Source organism: Molossus molossus, unplaced genomic scaffold (genome assembly GCF_014108415.1).
Source record: "Molossus molossus isolate mMolMol1 unplaced genomic scaffold, mMolMol1.p scaffold_m16_p_14, whole genome shotgun sequence".
NCBI lineage: Eukaryota > Metazoa > Chordata > Mammalia > Chiroptera > Molossidae > Molossus > Molossus molossus.
Window position 1 is genome coordinate 51,649,041 of NW_023425349.1, and position 19,770 is coordinate 51,668,810.

Consider the following 19,770-nt stretch of genomic DNA (forward strand, 5'->3'; position numbering starts at 1 on the left):
CCAATTCCCTAGTTTTAACTCAAGCAACATTTAGTGACAGATGACGAATGTGCAGGGGTCTATCCACCGAGACACGGTCTTCACGGCAAGGCGCTCACAGTGGTACCCAGGGAGGGGCGCACGCTTCTGATTTCGGTTTTCCTTCCTTGGCTTTCACGTGTGCCGCCAACAAGCCTGGGGACCGTCCTGGGCACCCAGCCACTGTCTGGGGATAATCCAGTTTCGTGGGCCTGTCCATTTCCTTTCTAAATGAATAACGAGTGAGTTCTTAGTGGGCACATAATCCAGAAATTAGGTCAATTCAAAGTGAACTGCACTTGGTTGTAGTAGCACAGACACGTCCCTGGTTATAGTTTACCCAATCTAAAATCAACCGGTTCACAATTTCCCATCGCATTCCGAAGCCGGCCTGAGATCAAAATCTTACTTCAGCCCTGGCCGGTTTGGTTGAGCGGTTAAAGCGTCGGCCTGCGGTCCTGAGGGACCCGGGTTCGGTTCCCGCTAAGGGCACGTACCTTGGTTGCAGTTTGTCCCCGGCCCTGGTCGGTTGTGCGGGTGGCAGCCACTCGATGTGTTCCTTTCACATCGATGTTTCTCTCTCTCTCTCTGTTCCTCTCTCTCCCTCCCACTCTACCTGAACAAAAAATGGAAAAATGTCCTCGGGTGAGGATAAAAAAAAAAAAAATCTTACTTCAGATGTTCCTCCTAGTAGATGATTAACGACTCGTGCGAGTATCATCAACACACGTCCTGGGCAAGACTGTGAGAAGAAATGTCACGCACACAGAGAAGTGAGGCCTTAGCTCCTGATCCCAGGCAGGGATGCTGTCCAGGTACCTCACAGAAAGACCATGCAGAGGTGGCACCCGAGACCTAGGGCAAACACTGCTTTAGAAGAAACTTTTAAAGAGAGCTATAAAGACTGGAAGTTTCCACTACCCACCATGAAGTCTGACTGAGATTCCGATCAAAATTCAATGTCCTGCATTTGTCCTGGCTGAGCACACAACCAAGAGTCAACATGTCACAGAGTGTAGCCGCGCTGGACTGTCCGTGGAAGCACATCTAGCGCACTGGTGTTTGGATCCGGGGGAAGAAAACCATGCCGTGAGTGAGAAAGAGACAAAAGCATCCTTAGTAAGATTCCTGGGAGGAACAGGAAAGAAGGCTTGGAGATTTCCTAGCTCTTTCTACCCCCTGGGCTGGTTTTCAATGTCCTCCTACCCTTCCCATCCAAAGGCAAACACCTGCCATTCCATATGGCTTGTTCCATCACCACAGTGTCTCGCTCCAAAATCCCCTCTCTATTTTTATCCCCAATAAAAATTCAGATACATATCAGAAGTATCTAACTGTTCTACATCACACTTACATGTGAGTGTCTGGTAGCCTAAACCTCTTGGAGGCATCTGATGTTTTAAAAGATGTACTTTGAGCCCAGCTGGTGTGGCTCAGTGGCTGAGCATTGACCCAGGCACCAAGAGGTCACCAGTTTGATTCCCAGTCAGGGCACATGCACAGGTTGTGGGCTCAATCCCCAGTAGGGGGCGTACTGGAGTCAGCTGATAGATGGTTCTCTCTAATCAATGTTTCTATCTTTCTCCTTCTCCCTCTCTCTTTAAAAATCAATAAAAATAGCCCTGGCCAGTTTGGCTCAGCGGTTAGAGCGTCGGCCTGCGGTCCGCAGAGACCCGGGTTCGGTTCCCGCTAAGGGCACGTACTTCGGTTGCAGTTTGTCCCCGGCCCTGGTTGGTCGTGCGGGTGGCAGCCACTCGATGTGTCCCTTCACATCGATGTTTCTCTCTCTCTCTCTCCCTTCCTCTCTCTCCCTCCCACTCTATCTGTACAAAAAATGGAAAAATGTCCTCGGGTGAGGATTAAAAAAATAAAAAATAAAAAAATAAAAAAATAAAAATATATTTAAAATACACACACACACACACTTTGACCCTCGGAAACTTGTGATAGAATTCTGACCTAAAAGACAAGTTCCCAAACACAGCATATCTAAGATTTTCTTCCTAATTCCACAATCCACGTGCTTTGTAGCCATCTGCGTTTGTCTTGATAATTGCTTTTTGTGGGGAGGGTTGATGGAATAACACAGTCACTTCTGACTAGAGACTGAACTTGAAGAAAGTAGACTTTCACTTGACAAGACATATTCTTACTATTTCTATAATAAAATTGTGATTCTAGCTAGTTGTCTATATAATTTACTTCCCCATAAAGTCGTGCCTTACTCATCTTAGAGTTTGGGGGGCCTCATTCAGTAGTGGATACACAGAGAGAGGTCACTGAAGAAGAAAAACATCTTTTTTAAAAAAACTTTTTATCTTCACTTAAGGACATTTTTGCATTTATCTTCAGATAGAGCTGGAGGGAGAGAAAGGGAGGAAGAGACAGAGAAGCATCGATGTGAGAGAGACACATTGAGTGGCTGCCACCCACACACCCCAACCAGAGCCGGGGACAAACTGCAACCGAGGTAGGTACGTGCCCTCATCGGGAACCAAACCCAGGTCTCTCTGGTCCACAGGATGACACTCTAACCACTGAGCCAAACCGGCCAGGGCAGGAAAACATCTCTTAACAACACTGATACATTATTGTCACTCATGATTCCCAGGCAGGGATGGCTGGTGGTCCTTAACACTTTCAAAGACAATGTTTAACTCCTAACGATCAACAGAGCGATACTGTCTGTTGCCTCTCCCCCATCTCTTTGGCATCTCCTCCTATTTCTTGGCCCATCTGGTTCTGAAAGGCAGAGGCTGGCACAACTGAAAGAGCCTGCAGGTTTCGAGTGAGTCAAATGGACCTTGGCTCAAATTCCCTCCCCGTCACACTAGCTGTGTGACCTCGGGCGAGTTATTTACCACTTCCGAGCCTCCGTTTCTTCCCCTATAAAATCGAGTTGTAACAACTGCCCCCCCATGATTGGGAGTATTCAGTGAGAGTTGTACTAAGGGTCTAACATGACATCAGCCGCGTGGTTTCCTCCCCTCGATTCGCTAGAGAAACGTGAAGTCTGGAGCACAGAGCAAACCAACAGCATCTGCCTGTGTCCCGGGCTCCCTCGTACACGGGCATTTTACACGAACATCAGGAGTCAGCTGGAGGAAGCCTGCCCCGACACACCCATAATATTTATAGAAAACAAGGACACAGTGGAGAGCTTGTTTTACAAGCTCCATAAATGCATATTCTTAGATTTGTCAGTCCCATAAAGCAAAGGGCTTCAGGTTCCAATGGTCTCCGAGCCGCCTGCACAGTGCTTTCTTGGGAGGCGGAGAACCTCGGGAGAACGGGGAGACAATGCACACCCACGCTCACCACACTTCAGTCCTTCGGGGCCCACCTTCCCCTTTCTCTGCCTTTCGCCTTCTTCATTTACTGAGCAACTAACTATTCTACGCCTAAGAAGGCAAAGAGCCAAAGACGCCCTCAAGAACTCACAGCCGAGCCCTCAACATGAAACGGAGCCCCCCTCCCCCCCCCACTAGGGCGAAGCCAGGCCTCCTCGCTGCTCTTCCCAAAGGACAGACACATGCACTGAAGTTCATGCCTAAAGGGGGACACTTTTCAGAGTTCACTGTTTCCAAGCATTCGTTCTGATGCAATCCGTCCCAATCAAAAAGCTTATGTTGCTTCCCATGAAGAATGGACCATCCAAGTAGCCGACGACACACAGAACCAATACACCCAGCTGGAGCAAACAGGAGACCGAGAGACTCGACAGCACTCCAGTTTTTATGACACTCACTGCATAAATCATTATCCTAAATATAAAGCCAAAAGAACAAGTCTGGTGACTGTCTGCAATGATATGCTACTGCTGTTTTATCTGGACAGTTCATGGCTGGGATAGAATCCAATCAGGTCAACCTTTATATTTAATCATCCAATCACACGCAGCAACTCAGAACAACAATGCAATTGTTAGTGGGAGTTTACTCCTGAGCCCAACAGGCTCTTTCCCGCAGGGGGGCATGTGCCCTCTCCATTGCTCCTCTTCTATTAATAGGCCAGAGATACTCTCGGAGGCACTGCATACTGACTGCAAATAATCTGTGGGGACAAATAGCAAAAGCATCGACAATGTGTCTTCTGGACAAAGTAAATCACAAACACGATTCTTAGAAATTTAGCAATGCCTGAACTGATCTTTATTTTTAACCCAGTTCCGGTTCCCACATTTCATAGAGCAAAGGCCTACAGAGGATTTTATCTTTGAAAAGTGGGTGTCTAAGCAATTCCCAAAGGGGAAGAGGTTTCTGGGACTGAGGAGGGTGATGGTACAATTTCTGCACCTTTCTCAATCCCCTGACTTTTGTGGAATATCAGTTCATGCCAGAACTTGACTTTAGCTTTAAAAAAAAAAAAAAAATTTAAGGATATTATCAAATAGAAATACAGACTGCACTCCACAAAAACACACACAGTAGCACCACACATTTCTTCTTCAGGCTGTAACACTACCAGCTGAAACCCTGACAGCTCAGACATACATATTTAAAACCAATCATTTTTGCCGAAGGAGTGAATTAGGTCAATGCCCTTAGGAAGTTCCCCTTCGGCCCTGTTTTCCACTCTCCAAACAGTGGAGCCCTTTGTCCATTGTATTAGCCACTGTAAACTGTTTGGACATCCATTGTTAGCCCTGGCTGACTGGATAAGTCTGGCGAAAGAGATAAAACAGGGGTCCTGTCGATAGATTTCTAGCAGAGTCAAATTCAAAACAGCTTTGCAGGGCAGCCAGCTCGCTCTCTCTGCTAGTCAGTGGCTAAAATGAAGTTACTGATCATGCTCATCTTGGACCTTAGAATATTTGCTTCCCTTATTGCTTTAAACCGATCTTCAAGGAACCTTCCAAAATAACACTATAGATATAAGCCTAAAATAAAATGTTACCAATAAATCACTTGGTCAGTCTGTTTCTAACTGACCACCTTCTCAAAGCAATAACAGTAAGGTCCCTGAAAAGGGAAAATCGGTCAGAGTTCTAGGGAAAATTATTGAAATGAGAGAAGATTCACAGACATTCTAAAGAAAGAAGAAATCAGTTCTTTCTACGTGTGCCATCATTATAGGAAGGATTTTGCCAAAATTGATTCAAGATTTTTAAATGCCTCAAGAACATTATGATTCCTATTTCATAATATAAGCTAGAAACAGGACAGCCACTATCACCGAATATTTTGATAGATTAACGCATGCTGTCAACATGAGATCCCAAGAATGGGACAAAAATCTAATCTCTTCCCATTTCATTTGTCAAAAGATAAAGTTAAAGGCAGAGGGGGAAAAAGGGAATATCCTCTTTAGCCCACCTATAAGTCTGATTTATATATCCCCTTTTACTTGATTAAAAACGAACAAATCAGAATGACTGTGAAAAGAAAGCACTCATTAAGTTTCATAAAGTTAGATGGTAATGCAGCGGGTCTTAGAAGTAAGCCACCTTACAGTGTCCGCGTCAATGTCTAAGCTTGCAAGTTACAACTTCTCAAGCTTACTCATAGAGAAGAGTCTCTGGAATCACAGAGCAGTGGATGAGGAAACAGAACAGTGCCTGGTGTGACAGGTGGGTCTTCGGTGGCATCGTACTCCAGCAGGCGACCATGAAGTCAAAGGAATGATTCTGACTGTGCTTTATAGAGAGCAGCCTCACGACTGCAGACATCCCGGTCTTCTCATGGGCTTCAGGGATAACGGTGATACTGATAAATTATAACCACTGCTATTCAGGTGGCCGCTGCAACCCCAGGAGGGGCCTGAGCTCCGCAGCCATCTCCAAGCTCCCTGCCCAATCAGCTGCCTTGGGCTGCGAAGGCTGAGGAGGTAGAAGGGCTTTGCGAAGGTCCTGACTCTGGGTGGCAGCAGTTGTCCAATTTTCTGTGGGGCAAATCTGACAGCTAGCGGTGGGCTCTTGGTTTCTCATCCCTCCAGCCTGTCCATTGTTCTGCAGGCACCAAATTCTCTCTCTAGTAAATATCTTTCTCCTTGAAATAGCTAGAAAGTTGTCTGTTTTCTCCCCTGAACCCTGACTGAATGGGTATGGAATGCCCACGTTACAGCTAAACATGAGCAAAGTAAACAGCGACAGCCAAGGAAGGAATTGGTAAGACAACAGAAGGCAACCCCAGGTCTTCCTGACTTCAGTTACAGGATGAAGGTTAAACATATGCCAAGTCCACAAAATAAGGTGCCAGTGATATTCATAGTAGCTTTTTTCATAATAGGGAGAAGGAAAAAAACCTGACAATATCCCAAATATCTATCAACAAAAAAATGGCTAAACAAACTATGATAAATTCACATCCGTGGAATACTACTCAGCAATAGTAAAGAACTATGGAACCACACAACACAGATGAATCTCACAAAGGTCACACTGAGCAAAAGAAGCCAGACGCAAGGTCGTGATGTCAGCTACATGGATCCTGTCAAGGTCGAGGATACCTATTCCCTGGTGAGAGAAGTCGGAGAGGGGTTCCCCTGTAAGGGGGTGGTAGCATTTGAAAAAGTGGTAAGAGAGAACCTGAAAAAGTTCTATTTTTTTTATCTAGATGCACAGATGAACACATTCACATATAAGCTCCCCAGCTCTGGAACCAGACAGTGGTAGTGGTTGCACAACATTATAAATGTATTAAATGCCACTGAATTGTAGACTTTAAAATGGTTGGTTCTACACTACGTGTATTTGACCACAATAAAAAATAAAAAAAAATAAAAAATGACCAAGCTCTTGTGCATTTTACTGTATGAAAATTATACTTCAAGGAAACACCATAAAAATAATAATATAGAAAAAGTTTCAGGATGAGTAAGCAGGCTTGGGAAGGCAGACTCTGGATACCACTGTTTCTATGGGAAAATTTTTCTCGGTTTCAGACCAATTTTTTTAACCTCAGTTCTTTGGTAAATTGAGTCAACTTTCCCCGCTTCTTCCTGACTCCTGAGTAAAGACATCTGCAAACCGTGCACTTAGCAGTATCAGCAGACTAAATATTTCTCCCGGACCTTTGATTAAAATTTGAAGGTAGGTTCAGCTGGAAAGAAGGCCACCGATAACCAAAACGAACTCGGAGCCTCTTCATTTCGATGTGTCGCCACTTGCCTGTTTTTAGACTCTAACAATAACACCAGAAGGAAAAGCACAAATGTTTCCAGTTCCATTTCTGGAACATTTCAATGGGTGTCTGAGATGCCACAAATCTCTCTCCCCTCTTAAAACTCACCCAGACACTAAACAGACCAGCCCAGATAGGTGAAGTGCTCTCTCTGCCTGGAGTCGCTGGAAAGCTCAGATGTGCCTAAAGGGACGCTGGGACTCAGCTGGCATGAGGCTTTTACAGTAGTGAGCAGTGAGGTCTTGCAAGAGCAACCAGTAGGCTCATTGTCAGAGCATCTTTGAAGAACACAGGAAAGGGCTCCCGGGGCAGGCCTGCCTTACCCACGGTGCTGATGCTGCAGCAATAGGGTCCCTGGGGGAGAAGTCCATGGAAGAAGGGGGTGCTGGGGTCTCCCAGTATGCGGCTTTTACTGGGAAGGGTGGAGGGGAGAGGAAGGAGAAAATGATTCTCTTGAAGCTCTCAGCAAGATAGTTTTGGTTGCTGGCTCGGGCTGCAGAGTAAGGACGAGAACCCAGCACGCACTGTGCTGGTACATTATTTAAGCTGCAACTGAATAATAGATCTTGCCATCACTTCATGAGCGAAACAACTGCAGCCACTCGGGTTCCCAGTCTGTCCTCGAGACAAATGCCTTTCAGAGAGAATCCACTGGATCTCTTTTTAAGAGAAAAAAATACAAATAAAGGAACACAAACGTTGTTTTAAGGAGCATGGACGCATTTCATGATGACAAGAATCCATAGAAATTATTTAGAATGCTCTCTATGCTTTAAACCTAAACACTCAGGACCGTCAGGCACCTAAGCACTGTGAAAGACTTCCGAGACCATCGACTGTAAGGACTCATTTCCCTGTAGAGCAGCGGCTCTCAACCTGTGGGTCGTCACCCCTTTGGGGGTCGAACGACCCTTTCACAGGGTCGCCTAAGATCATCGGAAAACACCTATTTCCGATAGCGATTCATAACAGTAGCAAAATCACAGTCATGAAGTAGCAACGAAAATAATTTTATGGTTGGGGGTCACCACAACATGAGGAACTGTATTACAGGGCCACGGCATCAGGAAGGTTGAGAACCACTGCAAGAGACTGAGAACCGGAATTACAAAGTCACCCAGCAAGCTAGTGGTAGAGCTGATATGCCGTTTCAGAACTGGTCTGTATGTCGTTCTTTTTTTTTTTTTTCCTTCATTGATTTTAGAGAGAGGAAGTGTGAGGGAGAGAGAGATGGAAACACCAATGAGAGAGAACATCGATTGGCCGCCTCCTGCATGCCCCCCACTGGGGATCGGGCCCACAACCTGGGCATGTGTCCTGACCGGGAATCGAACCGGCGACCTCTTGGTGGTTGGGTCCACGCTCAACCACTGAGCCACACCAGCCAGACTGTATGTCTTTCTTCACTTTTTCCCTTACAAGTATCTCATCAACTCACTATGGAAATGTCAGTAGTCCGATCTAACTTCTCAGTGCATCTTCAGTTCTTACTCATTTATGCAACAAGCCCTCCCCAATCAAGTCGGTGTGGTGTGGTCTGTAGTGATGTGCCTGGTGCCGTCTCCTGGGGTTACCGAGATGACTCAGACCAGGGAGGGGTTCCGGCTGACCGGAAGTGACTAGAAGTGGCTGGCCATAGCAGATGTGATGGGGGCTCTCATAAACACCAGCATGTGAGCACTAGCCAACCACAGGCAAGGAAGCAGTAGATTCAGCCTGAGTGAAGAAGGGTAGGGAGGAAAGGGCTTCTACAAATGAGCTCACCAGGGAGTTCTTGCGAAAGGACCGTTCTTCTCAAAACCAGAAATGGTTAGATGTGCTAAATTAATTGCCTCCAGTCAATTCATTCTGCTTTGCCAGGGGTGGGGACGGGCTGCTGGTTTCTCACAGCACACATTCCCTGCTCCCCATCATCAAGTTCCATCCGCCCAGGGTGCACTGCTATAGAAGGCATATAAGACACCCCATAACCTAGAACAGGGAACACTTCCTTTCAGACTGTGATAACAAATGGTTCTCAATGAATGGAACATGCAGCTACATTTGGAACTTTATTCCTTCCTGGGAAGAACAAAAGTCCTACAAGCTCCGTGTTCTAGAAGAGTTCATTAATTCCTACTGATGACGAGAAAGCATCATTTCCCCTGTGCACCTTCAACTCAAGTGACAAAATCTAAAGCACCTGCTGTGTTCTCTCATCTCTACCAAAGCTTTCTGTATTACAATAGCAAAGACAGAACTGGCTTTTATTCATTATCTATTCATTACAGCTTAATAACTGTTACCTACCAACACCCAACACCCTAATAATCATCTCCCACAATATATTATGTACATTCCCTCCACACACCTCTAACTTGTGACTAACGACATTGTACTAACTGTAAATATATAACTACAGTACATATTTAATCCTATGCTTACAAGGGTATATCAATGAGACACACTATAATTAAAGTTTCAAAAGATGATGCCATCTTTTCTTACAAACACAATGTTTATATTTCATATGGATGATTAAAGTCCGCAATAAAAATAATAATTGCCATATTAATTAATTCTAAATCCATGTTTACATATGCACATAGGTAAAGTTTAATGAATATCCATATTCAAGGATGTGACACAAAATCTTTGCCATGATTAACGGTATGATTTGAAATTTGGGGGTTTATTCATCTTCCTAAAACACGAACACGCATTTTATTCATGACGATCTACCAAGGGTATGCTTTCTCCACCAGCACCATTCCTGCAACCCCAAATCTTCCCCTCAACACACATGCAGAGTGTTGGGGTAAAGGAAACAGAAACAAAAACTATAGGGTAGGGGAATGGGGAGGGAGGGGTCTAGGGGGGGAAAAGGAGAAACATCTGTAATAAAAATAAATAAAATCAGAGAAAAAATAGAAACTGTAACCATGAATGTTATAATCAGGCAGAATACTAGTCTGAATGTTAAACATTATTACAAAAATGTATCTTGCTAAGGTCTGTAACTTACAATGGTGTGTATGTGGTGAAGGAAACTTCCCTTATGTTTCTAAGGTTAAAGACCTGATTTAACTTTAACCATTTGGCAGAGGCACTAAACAAATATCTGTACTGATTTAAAATGACTAAAGTACAAGTTACTAATTGAAGGCTCGGGATTTCTCAAAAATGGTGTGCATGAACAAACATAAGCAGGGATTTTGGTGACCTAAATGAAGTATTTTCTCTCCTGGTTTTATTTACCTAGTGAATTTCACATCACTCACTTCTCCAGGTCAAGGCAGGGTTACTTTTGTCCTTTCTCAAGACTTCTAATTCATATGACATTCCTTGTTAAAACCTACTTCACAGACCAATGGAAGCTGCACTTCTCAAGTTAAATACAATTACACGTGAGGCTGTCTGGCTCTCTCCATTCTTGAGCACTGACGGATGGCCAATGAGATGCACTTGGCAACAGTGCCGTCCTCCAGGAGTGCCCTTTCCATTCTATCCTGCCAATGTCATACCAACAAACAAACCTTAAACACTGCACGATGGCTTGTCGGCAGCGGAGAAAGGAATGGGAATTGGGCAAGACATTCTCTCCACCGAGCCAGCAATAACACTGAGAGAGCTCAGTGGACAAGGGGAAGAGGCAAACGTTAAGACATAAAATCCATCAAGTTCAACTTTCCTGGCTTTTCTGGGCCACTCTGTGCCCAACTTTCCTGAAGGTGATGTCCAGGTACACGTAGCTCTCCATTAACATTCCACTCATATTTTAAGCAATATTTCCCAAGTTTCAGATTTGAAGGACTGTCTTCACAATTTTTTACATATTCTCATAACACACATCCTTGATAATTCACTACTTTTCTTGAACTGAACTGTTTTACTTAATACTTATTTTTGCCTCATTCTAAGTAGCCTATCCATGAGATAAATGAGTTACGTGGCTGGCTTTATGTTTTGTTTTGTTTTTAATTCTTCAAGTAAAATACATGCATAGTAATTGAAAAACAGGATATGTCCCTCCCTCCCTGTACCACCTATAAGTCTGCCTTTGGAAAACACTGTTTGGGGACAGCAAAAGAGGCAGAGCTAGTGCTTAATAGAACTCAGGTGATTTTTCAATATTTAGTCTCTCATCTGAGCGCCCAGGTTATTGAAGCTGATGAAGCTTTGGGTGCAATGGCCGGCTGATGATGGAGGGACTAGTCATTTAAAAACCAAAATGAGCCCAGCCGGCGTGGCTCAGTGGCTGAGTGTCGATCCATGCACCAAGAGGTTATGGTTCGATTCCTGGTCAGGGCACACGCCCAGGTTGTGGGCCTTGTCCCCAGCGTGGGGTGTGCAGGAGGCGGCCAGTCGCTGTTCTCTTTCATGGATGTTTCTATCTCTCTCTCCCTCTCCCTTCCACTCTCTCTAAAATCAATAAATAAAAATAAAAACCAAAATGAGCCCTGGTCGGTTTGGCTCAGCAGTTAGAGGGTCAGCCCGCTGACCAGAGGCATGGGTTTGATTCCGGTCAAGGGCATGTACCTAAGTTGCAGTTCGTCCCAGGCCCCGGTCAGGGTCATGCGGGAGGCAACCAGTCGATGTGTCCCTCTCATGTCTCTCTCTTCCTCTCTCTCCCTCACTCCTACTCTATCTGAAGATAAATGGAAAAATATCCTCAGGTGAGAATTAAAAAAAAAAAAATGAAACCAGCACCTTCATTGGACAGTCACTGCAGGCCTGGGACTCTAGCAGTCAATCACCAAGTATAGCACTCAGTCACCCAGTTTATTCTGAGAAGTGCATTTCCCAATCAAGTTAAGAAAAGTGGAGCAGGCTTTCCACCTCGGAACTCCGCCTCTCTGCAATAATGTGGGCAGCTCCAAGCTTCATCACCGCTTTCCTAGGTAACCTTCCAAACTGCACCGTCAATACTGATGTCAGGACCTGATCACTTTTTTCCATTGCTGTTATGTGGTCTTTAAAAAAAAAAAAAGTTAAATGGGAATGCCACCGCAGACCCTCATAAATTTTCTAGCTATATATAAGCATCTACTAACAAGGGTCATCAAAAAAAAAAAAAAAAAAATTCCTGTGGGGGTGAAATAGGCCCTAAATAGCTTTAGGGAAGTTTTCTTTTTTAACCTTAAGAAAGATCACATAAACAATGACGTTTTTAACCCTCCACCAGGTATTAAATCTGACCTCAGTCTTTGTTTCTGACACGTACGTATCTTTGGATTTAGGATCAAGAAACTCAGTAAAACACCTGAGATAATCATTCTGTCCCACCTACCCACTTTTCCAGGGACAATGCCTCTCAACACCAAGGCTGGCGGCCCAAGGCCATTCTGGCTAGCCATTTTTGGCCCCCTGATGACTGCTTAGGGTGTAATTAACCCATGAGGCATTTTATAGGAAGTCGGTTCTCAACCTAGACAAATTAATCTGGAGCCACAACTTCTTACCAGGATTTATTTTAGGGGTTAGGCAAAAAATAATTCCCTGATGCCTCACATTCCTGGAATTACGTTGAGGTTTCAGCAGCGATTACTAACCCTTCCACCTCTTCACCCCACCCAGCACGCCCGCCCTCATGCCACTCCCAACCAAATCCGCAGGACTTTTGAAACTACAGTACACAGGGCTTAAGGTAGCCCAGGCCTAGTTTCAAGAATGTATCTGCCTCCTAAAAAGAAAACCTCTGGGAGAGAAAACCTTGCAAACTCAAGTCACTGCTGGAATTTTATCATTTCCCTTGCCTTCTCGGGCACTTCTGCAGAAGATAAATGGCTGGCCTGTGACCTTTTGTCAATGTACAAAAAACTCGATCAAAAGTTAAACAAATGTAGGCAGAAGTCCTGGCGAATGGAATTCCCCAGGGAGTGATGTAAAAATTCATTGGTATTAAGCATATCAGTGCCTCAAAAATAGTAATATTCCCTGTATAGGGGGTGGGGTGGCATGGTTACTGGGAAACTGGTTCACTTCTGTGTAGAAAAGGTAGTCATGAACACAACAGGGATTTCTATTACTTTTTTTTTTTTTTCCTTCAAGTTCTCTTACTGGCATTAAAAGACTTTCAAGAGAGGGTGAGCAACTCTTTCTCTTTCCCCCGGACACCCACCTGGCACCTCCTATCTAACTTCTAGATCCCACATCCCTTATCAGCCCAGGACCCAACACTTACATAGTTTCAGCTCTTTTTGGTTCGTATTACTAGCTACCATTTACTTCGCACGCACGACATGCCTGACATCCTGCATTACTTCATTCAGTCCTCACTCAACACTATGAGTTGGGGGCGTTGTTGGCCCCATTTTTCCTACTAGCTTACACTGTAAGGCATCTGTTCAAATACCACCCTTTCTCCCCAGCAAGCATCCCTCCCTGACAGGCGTGCGCCCAGGACACCTGCAGCGCACACCCCCTCTGGCAGCCACAGGTATCCCGGCAGCGCCCACAGTTGCAGAGTCTAAAACACAGTCCTCAATGTTCAGGTCTAACAGACTCTTCAAGGCCAAATTTAAGTATGGCTCAACCAGAAACCCCTCACAGGGTGATAAGCACAGTAGGTGCTCATTAAGTTATTAGCTGCCTGGTCCTGGAAAAATGTTGTAGGCAGTATTTCAGGGAAGAAAATTCCCCTTCATCAATCTCTGGCAGCAACTCTGGACAAGCTCAAGAAACACGTCAAAAGCCACCATTGCCTTAGGAAAGCACCCACCCCCTCATCTTCCCAAAAAGGAAAAGCTACAGCATCTGGTCCATATTTCTAATTGGAACTCATCAGTCGTAATGATTTGCCTGCTTCTCCAACAAGACTGTGGTAGAGGTACCCTCTCATCATCGGTATTCCCCACACTGCAGTGAAGTTGTTTGTGAAAAACTGAATAGTCCCATTTCATTCTCTTAGGCGAGATATTAAATGGCACTTTGCTACAAGTGCAATTACTCCTACTAACTCCTCACTTAAAACATGTCCTTCCCAGGTGTGTGTGTAGATGTTTCCCATCGACTGTCTCTTCCAGGAGTGATCCTGACAAAGACGGACCTGTTCTCCCCAAATGAGCAGTGCACCCAGCACAGACCACCTACAGGTGTGAAGAAAAGGGCCTCTTTCCCTTTCTGCTATGGGGGGGGGGGGTGATCACAGGGCAGTTTCTAGGATGGGAAGAGTCTCTGCTGGGAAACCACAACCATTACTCAGGGCAGACAGCTGCCAAGGAAGCAGCGTTGCCTTAGAACTGAAGCTAAAATAGAGGTGGGAGGCGTATTCCATTACTAAGCTCGGGAGCATTCACTCTCCAGTTTGTCCACACGTCGAGAATGTTAAAACCCTGCAGTGAAACTCTGATTATTTATAACTCAGACTACTGTGTAAAAGCGGAAACCTGACAATTGAAGACATAAAAGAAAAGGAACTAATGACAGGTAAGATAATGCCAGAGTAGAAAGCATTCATCACTCCCTTTCTGCGGTTTCTTCCGAAACTCCGTCTCCACTCCCCACTGAAAACAACTTTTACTTATATTGCAGAAGCAGCTGATTAAAAGGGGAAATGAAGATCCTGGTTTCTAAAGAGTGGTCAGTTTGTCTCAAGCACACATGCCTGTAACTTTAATGAAGTAGAGAGTGTGGTTTGAAACGGAGAAAGAAAACACAAAGGCACACATCAGGTGATAGGCTCAAGGCATGCCTCCGAGGTAGCAGGGTCTAGAAGAGAGTTCAAGACAGTTTCCCCTACTCAGTGACTTAATCTGAAACCCAAGTGACTTGAGAGAGAGAGAGAATCCAGGAGTCCCGGAGGCTACCAACCCACCCCTGCCCTCATTCCCTCCTCCGAGGGGGAGAATCCCAGCTTCCTACAGCACATCAGAGGAGCCCACCACGCGCTCCCGGGCTCGCTCTTGGCGACCCTCCTCCCGGCCAATGAACGCGAGAGGTCACTTACATGGTGCCAACTTGACAGCTCCCGCCGGGGTAGAAACCCGCGATCTCCTCGCACCAGCATCTCGGGCACGGGTCCCGCGTGGGCCCCGCTCCTCCTCCGTCTCCACGCTGTGGGTCAGTCCTTGGACCTGCTGCTGCCTGGGTGCCGGCCAGCGGGGACCCACCTCTTTGTCCCTCCTCCCGCGGCGGCCGCGTAGGTCCGCCCCCGCCCGCGCGCAGCGCCTCTGAGCCGGCCGCGAGGCCCGGGAAACTCTCAAATGGGCCGCTACCACCCCCGCGCGACCAGGGGGAGGGCTCACCGGCGCCGCGCCCCCGAGGGCCCGCAGCAGGCCGAGTCACGACTCCAGGCTGACGGCGGGAGATGGCAGCGGGGGCAAGGGGACCCCGTGGCCGCAGCGTCCCGCCGCCCCCACGGCCGCACTCCCTCCCGCCCCCGGCGGCCCGATGGTTCGTTCCGGGGCGCACACTGGGCCAGCAGGTCCTGCTCCAGGCGCGCGCGCCCGGGAAGCGCCGTGGCTGGCGGGGAGCTGGGGGCCGGCCCGCCGGTGCTGACCTTGGGATCGCGTGCGCATCCTGCACGAACACTTTTTGGAGAGGTTTGCGGAGCCTCTTCAGTTCTCTTCCGAAAGGAAAAACCGGGGTAACGCCAAAGTTTTCTGTCCTCCCTAGAGGCCTGCCCGGCCGGCCAACACAACACATCCACGGCATTCATTGTGCCCCACATTTCTCCGCTCAACAACTGACTACCCGAATTCCAAGAATATAAAACGTTGGTGTTAATATTAAAACATGACTTTTGAGGAAATACACTCCATGTTATCTCTTTGACACGTTTCCAACAACTCCAATAGATTGAAACTCCTCTCTCACCATCAGCTTTTAAAAGGCTACCAGTAGGTCACAAATATTTAACAGGATTCATCTAACTCAACTCAGTACATGTATTTGTAGTAGAGAACTCTATGTACAAAGAATTGTGCAAGATAAAAGCTTCCTTACTTTAATGGCATGCAATGTATTTGGAGAATCAGAACAGGTACGATGATTAAAAATATAACTTGGGATTTGAAGTCCAAGGAAACCACGTTGTAAGAGAAAAGAGTGCAGCCCACCCTGCTCATCTCTTTAATTGAAAAGCAAAACTCTGTCTCGGCTCACAAGTAGAAGGTAAAAAAGGTAAAAAGGTCTGATAGGATACAGATGTTGGGCTCTCTCCCTGAAAAGTTGCTTCACTTCCTGCCTAATCAAAACAAGTTTGGCAGTTTATATGGAAAAACAAGTCCAGCAGATGCCTCTCTGGAAGTGTCAGGCTCCTGGCCTCCTTTGGCGTAGCTAAGTGCCTGCCTCTGAATAAAAATCACTGTGAGTAACATTTCCCAGTCTCCTGCAGGTCTGCAGACTTCGAGGTTTCGGTTGTATTCCTGATGTAAGTAAGGTGTTACTCTCCTGATCTGAGTAGCATTTAAACAATGTTTCCCAGATTAGGTGTTGCTGACTAATAATAACAATGACTGTGTTTGTGAACTGGTCACACCTTAGTGATGAGCTTATACCACTAGTATTTAAAAAGGAAGAAAGGAATCCAGAACGTGGCGATTACCTCTGCCCAGTTATTCCTCTTTTCTCTCTAGAGTTGTGCTGTGGTATTTAATATATATAAATTTAGATGAACTAAAATGAAAAGAAAATGAAAAATGTGGTTTGTTAATCACACTACTCACATTGCCAGTGCTCAGTCAGTAGCCACACCCAGCTAATGGCTATAGTATAGGACAGTGTAGATACAGAATATCCCTGTCATCGCAGAATCCTCATGGACTACACTGCTCTAAATGATGAAATATTCATAGAGTAGAAATATCAATGTTCTGGTACAATAAATAGTTCTGATTCAGATTGTTGTTGAAAACATGATTCAATCGATAGAGTAACATTGCTAGTGGCAGTATAAATCAATATAACTCTTTGGAGAAGTAATTTATAGCCCATATTTTTTTACATGTGGAGTTACACAGTCTACTCAATAACTGGTGCTGGAAAAATTGGACAGATGTATACAAAAGAATGAAACTAGACTACCTTCTTACAGCATACACAAGAGTGAACTCAAAATGGATTAAGGAATTAAATGTCAGACTCAAAACCATAAAAATCTTAAAAGAAAACATAGGCAATAAAATCTCAGACATTTCTCATAGCAATGTTTTTTTCTGATATATCTCCTCAGGCAAGGGAAACAAAAGACAAAATAAACAAATGGGACTACATCAAAGTAAAATGTTTTGCACAGCAAAGGAAACCACCAACAAAATGAGAAGACAACCCACTGAATGGGAAAACATATTCACCAATGATATATCTGATAAGGGGTTAAGATACAAAATTTATAAAGAACTCATACAAATCAACACACAAATAATCCAATTAAAAATTGGGCAAAGGACCTGAATAGACACTTCTCCAAAGAGGACACACAGACAGCCAATAGACCTATGAAAAGATACTCAATGTCACTAATCATCAGAGAAATGAAAATTAAAACCACAATGAGAGATCATCTCACACCTGCCAGAATGGCTATCATCAATATCAACAAACAAGTGTTGGTGAGGATACAGAGAAAAGGAAACCCTCGTGCACTGTTGGTAGGAATACAAATTGGTGCAGCCACTGTGGAAAACAGTAAGCAGTTTCCTCAAAACACTAAAAATGGAACAGCCTGCCCTGGCCAGTTTGGCGCAGAGGTTAGAGCGTCAGCCTGGGGACCAGAGGGTCTCAAGTTCAATTCTCAGTCAAGGGCATGTAACTGGCTTGCAGGTTGAATCTCAGCCCTGGTCAGGGTTGTGCAGGAGGCAACCAATCGATGTGTCTTTCTCACATCAATCTCTCTCTCTCTCTCCCCCCACCTCTCTCGTCCACACTATCTAAAAATCAATGGAGCCTGGCAGGTGGGGCTCAGTGATTAGCATCGACCCATGCATCAAGAGATCACTGTTCGATTTCCAGTCAGGGCACATGCCCCGGTTGTGGGCCAAATCCCCAGTGGGGGGCATGTAGGAGGCAGCCAATCCATGTTTCTATCTCTCTCTCTCACTAAAATCAATTAAAAAAAAATTTTTTTTTTAAAGCTGTGGTCCATTCACACAATGGAGTACTACTCAGCTGTAAAAAAAAAAGAAGAAGAAGAAGAAGAAGAAGAAGAAGAAGAAGAAGAAGAAGAAGAAGAAGAAAATCTTACCTTTGCAACAGCATGGATGGACCTGGAGAGTATTATGTTAAGTGAAATAAGCCAGTCAGAGAAAGACAAGTACCATATTATTTCACTTATATGTGGAATCTAATGAACAAAATTAAAAAAAAAAAAAAAATAGAGACTCATGGATACAGAGAACAGATTGGGTGAGAACAGTGAAGAGATTAAGCAAAACAAACAAACAAACAAAACTCCTATACACAGACAACAGTATGGTAATTGCAGTGGGTGTGGGGGTGCAGGTGGAACAGGGTAAAGGGAGGATAAATAGTGATGGAGGGGGAGACTTGACCTTGGCTGGTGAACAGACAATGCAGTGTACAGATGATGTGTTATGGGCTTGTATGCTTGAGACTTATATGATTTTATTGGCCAATGTCACCACAATAAATTCAATAAAAATTTAAAGGAACAAAGCTGAAATTGTGGAAGGAAATGAAATCGCAGACTTCCCTCAGAGATATTGCAAGTTAGGTTCCAGACCACAATAATATAGTAAGTACTGTCATAATCTTTTTGCTTGTAGAAGGTCTTGCTTTCAATTTTTTAAAAAAACACACCTCTGAGGCACAATAAAGTGAAGGGCAATAAAACATGGTCTGCCTGTCTTTGGAGACATGCTGTAGATTTGAAGCTGGAAAGGATTAAGGTGCCAATAATTAGGTGGCAAGCTCAAGTCCCCAGAACAGAGACCAAAGAGAAACTGCCAGAAAGGGGGGGAAACCCCACTGGAGCCAAGAGTCCAAAAAGTCGAATAGCCAACAACATGCAACTTGGCAGTCAGTTAAGATAAGAACAGAAGATGCTAACCAAGAAGAGGACCACTGCTCATCTTGGCCAGAGCTGTTTCACTGGAAAGAGGGGGCTGCAGGTTGGAGTACGGTGGGTGACTGGGTGAGGCAGCACTTCGTCATATGCCTTTTTATAAGACTGCAGGATGGGAACCATCAATGTCCAGTGATGGAGGGCTATAGAGTAGAGCAAATCAACTGAATTGGCCTAGCAGGCCATTATTAAACATTCTAATGAGGAAGTCTATATAGCAACAAGGAGAATGACATGGTAATCAATGAAAAAGAACACAAATGTTATCTATCCTATGATGGCAACAATGAAACCATTTTGAGAACTATAGAAAAGAATTGGAAAGTATTTAGCAACATAATTTGATGAAAGGATAGGATTGTGTGCATTTTCTTTTTAAATTATACTCATTGTTTGTGCACTGGACAATTTTTCAACACTTTCAGCATGAATTACAATGTAAAAGTCTCTGAAATGACTTGGTCAGTAGACCTCAAATAAATGTGATAAACAACTGGAATGTTAAGATTTGGGGAGACACACATATACATATATACATACACATATCTGTGCATATATGCATATATATTTGCAATAGGATTATAAAGTCTCATTAAATGAGAGCAAAACTGTCTGACATTGAAAAGT

The 19,770-nt window shown here is 44.7% G+C and overlaps 1 protein-coding gene across 3 annotated transcripts in view; it reads right to left on the reverse strand.

The window, feature by feature from the left end:
* TJP2 (tight junction protein 2) overlaps positions 1–19,770 on the reverse strand; it is a 99,695-nt gene that overhangs the window by 59,131 nt on the left and 20,794 nt on the right. Inside the window, exon 1 of one of the 3 annotated variants that reach the window (XM_036261390.1) lies at positions 15,067–15,209. The exons of the other annotated variants lie outside the window; for them this stretch is intronic. Coding sequence (XP_036117283.1) covers positions 15,067–15,126 — 60 coding nt within the window. The 5' untranslated portion in view covers positions 15,127–15,209. Of the gene's footprint in view, positions 1–15,066; positions 15,210–19,770 lie in introns of those variants that run through there. 3 annotated transcript variants of the gene reach the window in all.